The following is a 17,899-nucleotide window of genomic DNA, read 5'->3' as shown; positions in this document are numbered from 1 at the left end:
AAAGAGAGGGGGAGAGAGAGAGCAAAAGAGAGGTGGAGAGAGAGAGCAAAAGAGAGGTGGAGAGAGAGCAAAAGAGAGGGGGAGAGAGAGCACAAACGAGAGGGGGAGAGAGAGCACAAAATAGAGGGGGAGAGAGAGCGCAAAAGAGAGGGGGAGAGAGAGCGCAAAAGAGGGGGAGAGAGAGCACAAAAGAGAGGGGGGGGGAGAGCACAAAATAGAGGGGGAGAGAGAGAGAGCAAAAGAGATGGGGAGAGAGAGAGCAAAAGAGAGGGGGAGAGAGAGAGAGCAAAAGAGAGGGGGAGAGAGAGTGTAAAAGAGAGGGGGGGAGAGAGAGCAAAAGAGAGGGGGAGAGAGAGAAAGCAAAAGAGAGGGGAGAGAGAGCAAAAGGGGGGGAGAGAGCAAAAGAGGGGGGGAGAGAGAGCAAAAGGGGTGGTGAAGGAATCCACCTGGATGGATTCTTTCACCACCCTGCCTTTTTCGGAATCCACCTGGATGCAGTGTAAGCTGCATCCAGGTGGATTCTGAAAATGACAGGGTGGTTCCGTCACCACAATAGACTGCCCTCTGGGCAGGCTTTTCCACTAATGTATGAATATAAATATTTATATATATATATATATATATATATATATATACACACACACTGTATATATACCTATATACTGTATATATTTATTTATGAATAATTAGAACATATTCTTCTATGTGAAGAACATTGGAATGTGAAATATTCATATTGAGAATATTTGATCGGGTTTGCTCGCGAGTAGGGTGTTTTTTTTGCTCCATTGACTTCTATGGGGAAATAGGTTAACACGGTTTACTTTCAACCTGTAATACGAGCGCTACCCGACATGCAAAAAGCTTACTTTTAGTGGATTTAAAGCGGGAGCGTTAAATACTGCTCCACTAATAATCTGGCTCTTATTGTTTGATTAAGATGTAGATCTAACAGTTTAAATATTCAACTGTATAATTTACTTGGTAATAGTAACTTCCCTGTTATACATCTTCAGGTCTGATACAATACTATACATTTACATAGGTTTCTGGCATTATTAAGGCGTACCGTATTCCTCCACTGTAAAATACTGGTATAACGGATTCCCAGACTGTTTCTCCGCTGTGATAGAGTAGGAACCCGGAAGAGCATCACGAATCAGCTGGAATTCAAAAGACAAAATCCCACGATCTGACTCCTGGTTTAGCCATTGTGCAACACGGCTTCCTGAGGGGTCCTGGTGGTGCAAAGTCACAACTGAAGGAAATGTCTCTACATTTTACACACAACTATCTTGCTATAATAATAATGCTAGAATAATAGGCTGATCCACAACATGACTTAGTATGGAACTGAGTATCCAGAAAATATAGGGGAGATAGCAGACTGGTAACTGAAAAGTGATACAGAGGAACTAAGTCATGATACCATTGAGAGTTCTGATACTTGTCTCACTAATATGTATAAATTCTACTTCTGTCTTCTATTAATTGCTAAACTCAAAGTTTATGTTCCAAAAGCACAAGAGCATAAATGTTTAGAGAATTATTGGTTTTAAGTGCTATGCAACCACATTCATTACTGTAATACCCACAAGCCTCAGAGGTGCCAACTGCCCTTAATATGCCAGGTAGAGCCTCATTTATGTGCAAGTGCTGTATGTAGGGAGCAAGGAGAGGGGGGAATGGGGGAGAATGAGAATTGCAAAGAATAAAGGTGGGATAGGTGGTGAAAGATAAAGTCCTGACAAGTACCTTTATAACCCTAACATTATTTTGTGTTCAACTTGGTGTAGACATGCATTTGTATCCTCCTCATATCAGGCTCACATTTGGTCATATTTATAGGTGAGGACCATTTCTTACCTTCAGATAGGTCACAGGGTACTGTAAAAGAAAAAACAAATGTTAAATAAATGAAGTAGTTCATCCCTGCTTCATACGGGTATCTTCATATTCTACAACTGTTATTTAGATTTATAAATCTGACCTAGGATAACCAGTGACAAGCTCCTTCTTCTGACCATGTGATGCAAATTAAGCTTTGTGGTTCTGACCACTACAGCATGTGCCACAGGGACTATGGATTACTCACCCCTGCCATAACGACCATGGGTCATCCAAACAAGGTATACTGACCATGGATCCCTAACCAGAGTTATAAGGACCCTGGATCACTCACTCCATCCATCCATAGAGAACATGTAAGACTCCCCACAGCCATACGCAAGGACCATGGATTGTTCACACAAGCCATACGTAAGAACCATGGATCACTCACCCCAGGCATACTGACCATTGATCGGTCACCAGAGTTATGGGAACTACGGATCACTCACCACAGCCATAATGGCTATGAAACATTCATCACATCTATAGGGACCATTGATAACTCAAATCCATGCATAGAAACCATGAATCATGCAATCCAGCCTTACGGTCCATGGAATACAACACGACCATTTGGACTATGAATCTCCCATACCAACTTTAAGTACAATTGATTAATTACTCACCATAACCATCCATATGGAACATGAATCAAGCACCTCGGCCATAAGAGTTGGGTTAAATATGGATCACTTACCCCAACCATATGGACCAATGAGCACTCACTCTAAGCACAGAGACACTATATCATTCACATCACCCATGGAACTCATGAATCAATAAGAACAACCATTAGCTTCTAGTTTCCCTCATGCCACCTGTGTGTAATCACCAAACCCAGTCGTCTGAACCAAGGCATGCAATTTCTAGGTGTAAAATAAGTGGTCTCATCCTTGATGATGTAGTGCCAGTGATAACAGTGTTATGTACCAAAGACTTTAAAATGTATTCACTGGCTACTTACTCATAGTCCCAAGGATACAGGAGCAGAGAGATCCAGCATTAATAGGACCACTGCTAAACCCCCAAAAAAGAAGTTTCCAGGTCCATAGGATAGAAGATCAAGTCTAAATATATAGGACCACTCAGCCCTAACAGTGAGAACCCAATACTACTCACACTCTTAAGTTGCCAGAAAACGTCTGACCTATCATGTGGGGACTGGAAACTGCAAATCCATTATTTGTCAATGCTAAGGAATGAGAACTCCTGATCCTCGTGTTGAGATTTAAGGTCACTGGGAGTGGGACAGAGGTACTTACCATTGTTTTTATTGGTTGAAGCTGTGAATTCAGTGATATTAAACGAAATCGCACTGGGGATAAAAAACAAGATATTATAACAAACGTGAAGCTTCATTTGTAACTATCCAAATCCCTCACTAATCTTATGTCACTCATACAATAAAGCACATTTGGGTAGATAACAATAATTTAGAACGCTTATCAAATGAGTAATCTACACAAATACACAGATATGAAAGGTGAATTTTGTAGATGAATCATTAGATAGCCTTAAGGATTATGATCAACCATTATTAGCTACAAACATGCAAACCTGCTTAACACAAAAAGATAGTGTTGTGAAAAAGCAGTTATTAAAGAGTAAAGTGATATTTATTTCAATATGTGGTTAAATCAAGGAATGAGCAAACACCAGGAAACAGATCATTTTAAAAACAATTATGCAAATATAATGCATCTTTCACCTTTATGTCCAGGTCTATAAATGGGTTTGTCCATCTGTATCTTGTAGATATTCTCCAAAGAATCTATCACCACTGATTTACGCTCCAGGATATTGCTGTTGTTTCCTTTTGCAGACAAGAGCACAAATACAGGTACAGACTGTTCCACAGATGGTACCTGGGTGAGAGGCAGAGAACTCTCATTAGGACCCTCATACAGCTGTATAAGCAATAATTGGCCACAACTCATACAGCTGTATTAGCAATGATTGGCCACAACTTAGAAAGATGTAATAGAGCTTGTTGGCTGACAGGCACATAACATACAGCTATATTAGCCCTCACTACTTGACAGGCACACCTCATACATTTGTATTAGTGCTCACTGGCTGACAGTCACATCTCATACAGCTGTATTAGTGCTCACTGGTTGACAGGCACATCTCATACAGCTGTATTAGTGCTCACTGGTTGACAGGCACATCTCATACAGCTGTATTAGTGCTCACTGACTGACAGGCAAATCTTATACAGCTGTATTAGTGCTCACTGACTGACAGGCAAATCTTATACAGCTGTATTAGTGCTCACTGACTGACAGGCAAATCTTATACAGCTGTATTAGTGCTCACTGACTGACAGGCACACCTCATACAGGTGTATTAGTGCTCACTGACTGACAGACACATCTCATACAGCTGTATTAGTGCTCACTGACTGACAGACACATCTCATACAGCTGTATTAGTGCTCACTGACTGACAGACACATCTCATACAGCTGTATTAGTGCTCACTGACTGACAGACACATCTCATACAGCTGTATTAGTGCTCACTGACTGACAGACACATCTCATACAGCTGTATTAGTGCTCACTGGCTGACAGGCACATCTCATACAGCTGTATTAGTGCTCACTGACTGACAGACACACATCATACTGCTGTATTAGTGCTCACTGGCTGACAGACACATCTCATACAGCTGTATTAGTGCTCACTGGCTGACAGGCACATCTCATACAGCTGTATTAGTGCTCACTGGCTGACAGACACATCTCATACAGCTGTACTAGTGCTCACTGGCTGACAGACACATCTCATACAGCTGTATTAGTGCTCATTGGCTTACAGGCACATCTCATACAGCTGTATTAGTGCTCACTGGCGGACAGGCACATCCCATACAGCTGTATTAGTGCTCACTGACTGACAGACACACCTCATACAGCTGTATTAGTGCTCACTGACTGACAGACACATCTCATACAGCTGTATTAGGGCTCACTGGCTGAAAGACACATCTCATACAGCTGTATTAGTGATCACTGACTGACAGGCACACCTCATACAGCTGTATTAGTGCTTACTGGCTGACAGGCACATCTCATACAGCTGTATTAACGCTCACTGACTGACAGGCACATCTCATACAGCTGTATTAGCGCTCACTGACTGACAGGCACATCTCATACAGCTGTATTAACGCTCACTGACTGACAGGCACATCTCATACAGCTGTATTAGCGCTCACTGACTGACAGGCACATCTCATACAGCTGTATTAACGCTCACTGACTGACAGACACATCTCATACAGCTGTATTAGCGCTCACTGACTGACAGGCACATCTCATACAGCTGTATTAACGCTCACTGACTGACAGACACATCTCATCAGACACATCTCATACAGCTGTATTAGTGCTCACTGGCTGACAGGCACATCTCATACAGCTGTATTAGTGCTCACTGACTGACAGGCACATCTCATACAGCTGTATTAGTGCTCACTGACTGACAGGCACATCTCATACAGCTGTATTAGTGCTCACTGACTGACAGGCACATCTCATACAGCTGTATTAGTGCTCACTGACTGAAAGACACATCTCATACAGCTGTATTAGTGCTCACTGACTGACAGACACATCTCATACAGCTGTATTAGTGCTCACTGACTGACAGGCACATCTCATACAGCTGTATTAGTGCTCACTGACTGAAAGACACATCTCATACAGCTGTATTAGTGCTCACTGACTGACAGACACATCTCATACAGCTGTATTAGTGCTCACTGACTGACAGGCACATCTCATACAGCTGTATTAGTGCTCACTGACTGACAGGCACATCTCATACAGCTGTATTAGTGCTCACTGACTGACAGGCACATCTCATACAGCTGTATTAATGCTCACTGGCTGACAGACACATCTCATACAGCTGTATTAGTGCTCACTGGCTGACAGACACATCTCATACAGCTGTATTAGTGCTCACTGGCTGACAGACACATCTCATACAGCTGTATTAGTGCTCACTGACTGACAGGCACATCTCATACAGCTGTATTAGTGCTCATTGTCTGACAGACACACCTCATACAGCTGTATTAGTGCTCACTGGCTGACAGGCACATCTCATACAGCTGTATTAGTGCTCACTGGCTGACAGACACATCTCATACAGCTGTATTAGTGCTCACTGACTGACAGGCACATCTCATACAGCTGTATTAGTGCTCACTGGCTGACAGGTACATCTCATACAGCTGTATTAGTGCTCACTGGCTGACAGGTACATCTCATACAGCTGTATTAGTGCTCACAGGATGACAGGCACATCTCATACAGCTGTATTAGTGCTCACAGGATGACAGGCACATCTCATACAGCTGTATTAGTGCTCACTGACTGACAGGCACATCTCATACAGCTGTATTAGTGTTCACTGGCTGACAGGCACATCTCATACAGCTGTATTAGTGCTCACTGTTTGACAGACACATCTCATACAGCTGTATTAGTACTCACTGGCTGACAGGCACACCTCATACAGGTGTATTAGTGCTCACTGACTGACAGACACATCTCATACAGCTGTATTAGTGATCACTGACTGACAGACACATCTCATACAGCTGTATTAGTGCTCACTGACTGACAGGCACACCTCATAGAGCTGTATAACTGCTCACTGACTGACAGGCACATCTCATACAGTTGTAATAGTGCTCACTGGCTGACAGACACACCTCATACAGCTGTATTAGTGCTCACTGGCTGACAGACACACCTCATACAGCTGTATTAGTGCTCACTGGCTGACAGACATCTCATACAGTTGTATTAGTGCTCACTGATTGACAGACACATGTCATACAGCTGTATTAGTACTCACTGACTGACAGGCACATATCATACAGTTGTATTAGTGCTCACTGATTGACAGACACATCTCATACAGCTGTATTAGTGCTCACTGGCTGACAGACACATCTCATACAGCTGTATTAGTGCTCACTGACTGACAGACACATCTCATACAGCTGTATTAGTGCTCACTGACTGACAGGCACATCTCATACAGCTGTATTAGTGCTCACTGGCTGACAGACACATCTCATACAGCTGTATTAGTGCTCACTGGCTGACAGACACATCTCATACAGCTGTATTAGTGCTCACTGGCTGACAGACACATCTCATACAGCTGTATTAGTGCTCACTGGCTGACAGACACATCTCATACAGCTGTATTAGTGCTCACTGGCTGACAGACACATCTCATACAGCTGTATTAGCGCTCACTGGCTGACAGGCACATCTTATACAGCTGTATTAGTACTCACTGACTGACAGACACACCTCATACAGCTGTATTAGTGCTCACTGGTTGACAGGCACATCTCATACAGCTGTATTAGTGCTCACTGGCTGACAGGCACATCTCATACAGCTGTATTAGTGCTCACTGGCTGACAGACACATCTCATACAGCTGTATTAGTGCTCACTGGCTGACAGGCACATCTCACACAGCTGTATTAGTGCTCACTGGCTGACAGGCACATCTCATACAGCTGTATTAGTGCTCACTGGCTGACAGGCACATCTCATACAGCTGTATTAGCGCTCACTGACTGACAGACACATCTCATACAGCTGTATTAGTGCTCACTGGCTGACAGACACATCTCATACAGCTCTATTAGTGCTCACTGGCTGACAGACACATCTCATACGGCTGTATTAGTGCTCACTGACTGACAGACACACCTCATACAGCTGTATTAGTGCTCACTGACTGACAGACACATCTCATACAGCTGTATTAGTGCTCACTGGCTGACAGGCACATATCATACAGCTGTATTAGTGCTCACTGACTGACAGACACATCTCATACAGCTGTATTAGTGCTCACTGGCTGACAGGCACATCCCATACAGCTGTATTAGTGCTCACTGACTGACAGACACATCTCATACAGCTGTATTAGTGCTCACTGACTGACAGACACATCTCATACAGCTGTATTAGTGCTCACTGACTGACAGACACATCTCATACAGCTGTATTAGTGCTCACTGACTGACAGACACATCTCATACAGCTGTATTAGTGCTCACTGACTGACAGACACATCTCATACAGCTGTATTAGTACTCACTGACTGACAGACACATCTCATACAGCTGTATTAGTGCTCACTGGCTGACAGACACATCTCATACAGCTGTATTAGTGCTCACTGACTGACAAACACATCTCATACAGCTGTATTAGTGCTCACTGACTGACAGACACATCTCATACAGCTGTATTAGTGCTCACTGGCTGACAGACACATCTCATACAGCTTTATTAGAGCTCACTGGCTGACAGACACATCTCATACAGCTGTATTAGTGCTCACTGGCTGACAGACACACCTCATACAGCTGTATTAGTGCTCACTGGCTGACAGACACATCTCATACAGCTGTATTAGTGCTCACTGACTGACAGACACATCTCATACAGCTGTATTAGTGCTCACTGGCTGACAGACACATCTCATACAGCTGTATTAGTGCTCACTGGCTGTCAGACATCTCATACAGCTGTATTAGTGCTCACTGGCTGACAGACACATCTCATACAACTGTATTAGTGCTCACTGGCTGACAGACAAACCTCATACAGCTGTATTAGTGCTCACTGGCTGACAGGCACACCTCATACAGCTGTATTAGTGCTCACTGGCTGACAGACACATCTCATACAGCTGTATTAGTGCTCACTGACTGTCAGACATCTCATACAGCTGTATTAGTGATCACTGGCTGACAGACACATCTCATACAGCTGTATAAGTGCTCATTGGCTGCCAGGCTCAAAGCATACAGCTGTATTACTGTTGATCTTTATCTTGCTTTTTTATTAATTGCCCAGATGTTAGGGTTTAGTTATTAATGCTAAACAAATACATTAATTATTGCCGTAGATGGTTGCCTCATATTAGATCTTTATTTCTCAGACAATGTAAATCCTTTTAATGCAACTGTATATGCTCAGCGGCGTCCTACAGTCACAAGACCATAACATACTCACCGTGAAATCATTACACTTGTAGTACTGATTTACTGGTACGTTCTCATCAAATATGGTGGTGTTCACCCCATTGTGTTGTAGCACAACATTAAGGAAAAGGGCTTCCTCTTGTCCAACTAGGTTAACACAGACCTTCTCTGTCTGCCCACTCTTTATCATGGCCGGAAGGATCAGAGCATACTGTCTGCAAGAACAAGATGAAACAAGGGAAGAATACTTTAAACTGTCAGCACATACAGTATATAACATAATATAGGAGCATCAGCTAGACAAGGGGTAAATACTTTATACTTTTAGCACATACAGTATATAACATAATAAAGGAGCATGAGATAGACAAATGGGAGAATACTTTATACTGTCGGCACATACAGTATATAACATAATATAGGAGCATGAGATAGACAAGGGGAGAATACTTTATACTGTCAGCACATACAGTATATAACATAATATAGGAACATGAGATAGACAAATGGGAGAATACTTTATACTGTCAGCACATACAGTATATAACATAATAAAGGAGCATGAGATAGACAAATGGGAGAATACTTTATACTGTCAGTACATACAGTATATAACATAATATAGGAGCATCAGCTAGACAAGGGGTAAATACTTTATACTGTCAGCACATACAGTATATAACATAATATAGGAGCATCAGCTAGACAAGGGGTAAATACTTTATACTGTCAGCTCATACAGTATATAACATAATATAGGAGTATGAGATAGACAAGGGGAGAATACTTTATACTGTCAGCACATACAGTATATAACATAATATAGGAGCATTAGATAGACAAGGGGTGAATACTTTATACTGTCAGCTCATACAGTATATAACATAATATAGGAGCATGAGATAGACAAGGGGTAAATACTTTATACTGTCAGCACATACAGTATATAACATAATATAGGAGCATGAGATAGACAAGGGGTGAATATTTTATACTGTCAGCACATACAGTATATAACATAATATAGGAGCATGAGATAGACAAGGGGTAAATACTTTATACTGTATATAACATAATATAGGAGCCTCAGCTAGACAAGGGGTAAATACGTTATACTGTCAGCACATACAGTATATAACATAATATAGGAGCATGAGATAGACAATGGGTGAATACTTTATCCTGTCAGCACATACAGTATATAACATAATATAGGAGCATGAGATAGACAAAGGGTGAATACTTTATACTGTCAGCACATACAGTATATAACATAATATAGGAGCATGAGATAGACAAGGGGTAAATACTTTATACTGTATATAACATAATATAGGAGCATCAGCTAGACAAGGGGTCAATACTTTATATTGTCAGCACATACAGTATATAACATAATATAGGAGCATGAGATAGACAAGGGGTGAATACTTTATACTGTCAGCACATACAGTATATAACATAATATAGGAGCATGAGATAGACAAGGGGTCAATACTTTATATTGTCAGCACATACAGTATATAACATAATATAGGAGCATGAGATAGACAAGGGGTGAATACTTTATACTGTCAGCACATACAGTATATAGCATAATATAGGAGCATGAGATAGACAAGGGGTCAATACTTTATATGGTCAGCACATACAGTATATAACATAATATAGGAGCATGAGATAGACAAGGGGTGAATACTTTATACTGTCAGCACATACAGTATATAACATAATATAGGAGCATGAGATAGACAAGGGGTGAATAATTTATACTGTCAGCACATACAGTATATAACATAATATAGGAGCATGAGATAGACAAGGGGTACTTTATACTGTCAGCACATACAGTATATAACATAATATAGGAGCATGAGATAGACAAGGGGAGAATACATTATATTGTCAGCACATACATTATATAACATAATATAGGAGCATGAGATAGACAAGGGGAGAATACTTTATACCGTCAGCACATACAGTATATAACATAATATAGGAGCATGAGATAGACAAGGGGTAAATACTTTATACTGTCAGCACATACAGTATATAACATAATATAGGAGCATGAGATAGACAAGGGGTCAATACTTTATACTGTATATAACATAATATAGGAGCATGAGATAGACAAGGGGTCAATACTTTCTACTGTTTATAACATAATATAGGAGCATAAGATAGACAAGGGGTCAAAACTTTATACTGTCAGCACATACAGTATATAACATAATATAGGAGCATGAGATAGACAAGGGGTGAATACTTTATACTGTCAGTACATACAGTATATAACATAATATAAGAGCATGAGATAGAAAAGGGGTGAATACTTTACACTGTCAGCACATACAGTATATAACATAATAAAGGAGCATGAGATAGACAAGGTTTGAATACTTTATACTGTCAGCACATACAGTATATAACATAATATAGGAGCGTGAGATAGACAAGGGGTCAATACTTTATACTGTATATAACATAATATAGGAGCATCAGCTAGACAAGGGGTAAATATTTATACTGGCAGCACATACAGTATATAACATAATATAGGAGCATGAGATAGACAAGGGGTAAATACTTTATACTGTCAGCACATACAATATATAACATAATATAGGAGCACAAGATAGACAAGGGGAGAATACTTTATACTGTCAGCTCATACAGTATATAACATAATATAGGAGCATGAGATAGACAAGGGGAGAATACTTTATACTGTCAGCACATACAGTATATAACATAATATAGGAGCATGAGATAGACAATGGGTGAATACTTTATACTGTCAGCACATACAGTATATAACATAATAAAGGAGCATGAGATAGACAAGGGGTGAATACTTTATACTGTCAGCACATACAGTATATAACATAATATAGGAGCATGAGATAGACAAGGGGTAAATACTTTATACTGTCAGCACATACAGTATAAAACATAATAAAGGAGCATGAGATAGACAAGGGGTAAATACTTTATACTGTCAGCACATACAGTATAAAACATAATAAAGGAGCATGAGATAGACAAGGGGTAAATACGTTATACTGTCAGCACATACAGTATATAACATAATATAGGAGCATGAGATAGACAATGGGTGAATACTTTATCCTGTCAGCACATACAGTATATAACATAATATAGGAGCATGAGATAGACAAAGGGTGAATACTTTATACTGTCAGCACATACAGTATATAACATAATATAGGAGCATGAGATAGACAAGGGGTAAATACTTTATACTGTATATAACATAATATAGGAGCATCAGCTAGACAAGGGGTCAATACTTTATATTGTCAGCACATACAGTATATAACATAATATAGGAGCATGAGATAGACAAGGGGTGAATACTTTATACTGTCAGCACATACAGTATATAACATAATATAGGAGCATGAGATAGACAAGGGGTCAATACTTTATATTGTCAGCACATACAGTATATAACATAATATAGGAGCATGAGATAGACAAGGGGTGAATACTTTATACTGTCAGCACATACAGTATATAACATAATATAGGAGCATGAGATAGACAAGGGGTCAATACTTTATATGGTCAGCACATACAGTATATAACATAATATAGGAGCATGAGATAGACAAGGGGTGAATACTTTATACTGTCAGCACATACAGTATATAACATAATATAGGAGCATGAGATAGACAAGGGGTGAATAATTTATACTGTCAGCACATACAGTATATAACATAATATAGGAGCATGAGATAGACAAGGGGTACTTTATACTGTCAGCACATACAGTATATAACATAATATAGGAGCATGAGATAGACAAGGGGAGAATACATTATATTGTCAGCACATACATTATATAACATAATATAGGAGCATGAGATAGACAAGGGGAGAATACTTTATACCGTCAGCACATACAGTATATAACATAATATAGGAGCATGAGATAGACAAGGGGTAAATACTTTATACTGTCAGCACATACAGTATATAACATAATATAGGAGCATGAGATAGACAAGGGGTCAATACTTTATACTGTATATAACATAATATAGGAGCATGAGATAGACAAGGGGTCAATACTTTCTACTGTTTATAACATAATATAGGAGCATAAGATAGACAAGGGGTCAAAACTTTATACTGTCAGCACATACAGTATATAACATAATATAGGAGCATGAGATAGACAAGGGGTGAATACTTTATACTGTCAGCACATACAGTATATAACATAATATAGGAGCATGAGATAGACAAGGGGTGAATACTTTATACTGTCAGTACATACAGTATATAACATAATATAAGAGCATGAGATAGAAAAGGGGTGAATACTTTACACTGTCAGCACATACAGTATATAACATAATAAAGGAGCATGAGATAGACAAGGTTTGAATACTTTATACTGTCAGCACATACAGTATATAACATAATATAGGAGCGTGAGATAGACAAGGGGTCAATACTTTATACTGTATATAACATAATATAGGAGCATCAGCTAGACAAGGGGTAAATATTTATACTGGCAGCACATACAGTATATAACATAATATAGGAGCATGAGATAGACAAGGGGTAAATACTTTATACTGTCAGCACATACAATATATAACATAATATAGGAGCACAAGATAGACAAGGGGAGAATACTTTATACTGTCAGCTCATACAGTATATAACATAATATAGGAGCATGAGATAGACAAGGGGAGAATACTTTATACTGTCAGCACATACAGTATATAACATAATATAGGAGCATGAGATAGACAATGGGTGAATACTTTATACTGTCAGCACATACAGTATATAACATAATAAAGGAGCATGAGATAGACAAGGGGTGAATACTTTATACTGTCAGCACATACAGTATATAACATAATATAGGAGCATGAGATAGACAAGGGGTAAATACTTTATACTGTCAGCACATACAGTATAAAACATAATAAAGGAGCATGAGATAGACAAGGGGTGAATACTTTATACTGTCATACTTTCCAATAACTAGGGTACTTCACCTATGTGTTTAACATTTTTGAAATTTTACTGTAATAAGATATTGAAATTTAGAAAGGTAGTTTAATAATGTTAAATATGGAGACACGATATGCATGTACAATAATGAGAAAGCCATATATATATATGTTTATTATTGGCAAATGTAAACTGTTTAGTCAGATACATTTTGTTTTTAACATTTTGTATATAGAAACATAGAAACATAGAAACATAGATATTGACGGCAGATAAGAGCCATAGGCCCAGCAAGTCTGCCCCACCTTACCTAACAGTATAAACTTATCTAGTTCGTAGGATAGCCCTATGCTTGTCCCATGCATTTTTAAAGTCCCCCACAGTGTTTGTTGCTACTACCTCTTGAGGAAGTTTATTCCATAAATCAATCACTCTTTCTGTAAAGAAGTGCTTCCTCAAATTACTCCTGAATCTACTACCCTTCAGCTTGAGATCATGACCCCTTATTCTTGAATTTTCCATTTTATGTAAAATACCCACAGCCTCAGTTTTACTAAACCCTTTAATGTACTTGAAAGTTGCTATCATATCACCTCTTTCCCTTCTCTCCTCTAAGCTATACATATTTAGGTCATTGAGCCTATCCTGGTAAGATTTATTTTTTAGACCATGTACCATTTTGGTAGCCCTCCTTTGCACAGATTCAAGTTTGTTAATATCCTTCTGAAGATATGGCCTCCAGAACTGCACACAATACTCAAGATGAGGCCTAACTAATGATCTATAAAGTGGCATAAGAACCTTACTATTTCTGCTGCAAATACCTCTACCAATACATCCAAGCATTCTGCTAGCCTTACTCGCTGCCTTACTACATTGTTTACTAAGTTTTAAATCATCTGAAATAATAATTCCCAAGTCCTGTTCCTCGTCTGTAACAGTCAGTAAAGTGTCATTGAGTCTGTAATTAACATTTGGATTTTTCTTCCCTAAGTGCATTATTTTACACTTTGCTGTGTTAAACTTTAGATCCCAGTCGTTTGTCCAATCCTCCAATTGTTGTATATCACTTCTCATTTTGTCTACCCCCCCTGGAACATCCACTCTGTTGCAAATTTTTGTATCATCTGCAAAGAGACATACTTTCCCCTGTAGCCCTTTGCTGATATCGCAGATAAATATGTTAAACAAAACAGGCCCCAGAACTGACCCCTGAGGAACACCACTAGTAACAGCCCCCTCTGCTGAATGAACTCCATTTACTAAGACACTTTGTTTTCTGTCCTTAAGCCAGCATTCCACCCAGTTCACAATTTTTGAATCTAGACCAAGGAGATATAGTTTGTGAATAAGTTTATTGTGTGGGACGGTGTCAAATGCTTTGCTGAAATCTAGATATGCTACATCAACTGCTCCTCCCTTGTCTAATACTTTTGTTACATAATCAAAGAAGTCAATTAGATTAGTCTGACATGATCTCCCTGAAGTAAAACCATGCTGATTTTGGTCCTCTAAATTGTTTGTCTTTATGTAAGTCATAATTCTTTCCTTTAAGAGGCTTTCCATTAATTTCCCTACTACTGAAGTTAAACTAACTGGCCTGTAGTTGCCAGATTCTTCTCTACTGCCCTTTTTATGAAGAGGTATTACATTTGCTATTCTCCAATCATCTGGGACAGCTCCTGTTAATAGTGACTGATTAAACAGATCAGTTAATGGGACAGTTAGCACTGAACGAAGTTCTTTTAAAACCCTTGGATGAATATTATCAGGACCCACTGCCTTTGTAACATTTATTTTTGATAATGCTAACAAAACCTCATCCTCTGTAAAAAGATTACTGTTAAGCTTGTTTCTATTTTGCATAGCATCCCTTAATGTAGACATTGTATCTTCACAATCTTTAGTGAAAACAGAACAGAAGTAATCATTGAGACAGTCTGCAATCTGCTTATCTCCTTCTATTATTCTACCATCAACTGATTTCAATTTTACTATTCCTACCTTATTTTTTCTTCTTTCACTGATATATCTAAAGAATGTTTTGTCCCCATGTTTTACTGACTGTGCTATCTTCTCTTCTGCATCAGCTTTAACCTTCCTAATTAACTGCTTAGTCTTTTTTTGTTGGAGTCTCCATATTTTCATATCATCATCTGCTTGTGTGTGTCTGTAATTTTTATAAGCTATCTTTTTTGTCTTTACAGCATGTGCTACTTCTTTGGAAAACCAAATTGGTTTCCGCTTTCTTTTACTTTTACAGACATGTCTAATACAGTGTGCGGTTGCATCTAAAATGGCACCTTTCACAAATTCCCACTGTTCTTGAACCCCTGTAATAAGATTTTTCCCCTTTAAATAGTTTTTTAGGTATTCTCCCATTAATGAAAAATCTGCCGTCCTAAAGTCTAAAACTTTTGTTTTAGTCTGGGTGTACAGTTCCTGAACATGAATACTAAACCAAACAGATTGATGATCACTGGATCCTAAGTTCTCACCTACAGACACATCTGAAACTGTATCACTGTTTGTAAGTATTAGATCTAATATAGCTTCCTTACGAGTTGGTTCCTTGACTAATTGTTCAAGTGATTCCCCTAGCAGAGATTCAAGAATATACCTGCTTCTAGCCGATCTAGCAGAAGGAATCTTCCAGTCTATATCTGGCAAATTAAAGTCCCCCAGTACTATAACCTTACCCTTCATGGTCATTTTGGTTATTTCATCTAATAACAGATTGTCCAGTTTTTCATCCTGCAATGGAGGCCTATATACAACCCCTATTCTAAAAACATTTTTATCTCCAATTTCCAAAGTCACCCAAATACTTTCCACCTCATCATTTGTTCCTACAATTTCAGTAACCTTTATATTTTCATTTACATACAAAGCAACTCCTCCACCTTTCTTTCCTACTCTGTTCTTTTTAAATAACCTGTATCCAGGTATGACTATGTCCCAGTCATGCAAATCATTGTACCATGTTTCTGTTATAGCTACTAAATCCAAGTTGTCCCTAGTCATTATTGAAATGAGTTCAGGTAATTTATTTCCTAAGCTGCGAGCATTTGTGCTCATGGCACGAAGAATTTTTCTACTAGAATTTCTAGAATTGTTACTTGGACTAACAGTTTTGGCATGCTGTGGGGGGCAGGTGGATATATTAATGCTACCCCACTTTATTAGTTTAAATGATTTCTAATAAAGTATTTGAACTCCTCTCCCAGATACTCTGTTCCTTTAGCATCCAAATGCAAGCCATCTCTCCTAAATAACCTAGTATCTTTCCAAACAGAGCTATAATGGCCAATAAAACCAAATCCTCGTTCCCTGCACCACTTATCTAACCAAGAATTAAATGTTGTTATCCGCTCCATCTTTCCTGCTTCCTGGTCATACACAGGTAAAATAGCAGAAAATGATAGAGTTGATGCCACAGTCTCTAAATGATTACCTAGGTCACAAAACTCTTTCTGAACAGCAGCAACATGATTACTAGCCAGATCATTTGTTCCTAAATGAACAATCACATCTAACTCACTTCCCTTTCCTGCTGCCTTAACAATTCTCAAAATACGATTCCTATCCCTGTGAGCAGTAGCTCCTGGAAGACATCTAACCTCCCTTGTTTCTCCTTTACTTTCACCTAAATACACATTCCTCAAAATAGAGTCACCCACTAACAGTCTTTTTCTCAAAAACACATCTGCAGTTCTTTCCTGTATTATGTTACCTGGAGAATCAGGTACCAATAGATTTAAATTACCTGTTACAGCTTCAGAGGGCTCAGAAACAGCAATCTCCTCATCACAAGTGTATTCGGCAAGAGCAGCATAGGAGTTTTGCAATGGCAGAGGTTGTGGGCAATGCTTCTGGTCTACTGTTCTAATTCTTCCAGAGCCTACAGTGATCCATCTGCCTCTCCTTGCTGATCTCTGGGGTAGAGGGGCTTCTTTCTGAGGC

General features: G+C 39.2%; 1 protein-coding gene across 1 annotated transcript in view; it reads right to left on the bottom strand.

The window, feature by feature from the left end:
- The window catches only part of LOC128640578 (ovostatin-like), a 242,508-nt gene extending 233,389 nt beyond the window's left edge, over positions 1-9,119 (bottom strand). Inside the window, exons 1-5 of the mRNA XM_053693049.1 lie at positions 8,958-9,119; positions 3,599-3,755; positions 3,153-3,205; positions 1,867-1,887; positions 1,070-1,238 (exon numbers count right to left, since the gene is read on the bottom strand). Coding sequence (XP_053549024.1) covers positions 1,070-1,238; positions 1,867-1,887; positions 3,153-3,205; positions 3,599-3,755; positions 8,958-9,116 — 559 coding nt within the window. The 5' untranslated portion in view covers positions 9,117-9,119. The remainder of the gene's footprint in view (positions 1-1,069; positions 1,239-1,866; positions 1,888-3,152; positions 3,206-3,598; positions 3,756-8,957) is intronic.
- Positions 9,120-17,899: the final 8,780 nt, after the last annotated feature.

Source organism: Bombina bombina, chromosome 9 (assembly GCF_027579735.1).
Source record: "Bombina bombina isolate aBomBom1 chromosome 9, aBomBom1.pri, whole genome shotgun sequence".
NCBI lineage: Eukaryota > Metazoa > Chordata > Amphibia > Anura > Bombinatoridae > Bombina > Bombina bombina.
The sequence above is the reverse complement of the archived record's forward strand: the minus strand, read 5'-3'. Positions and strand labels throughout refer to the sequence as shown.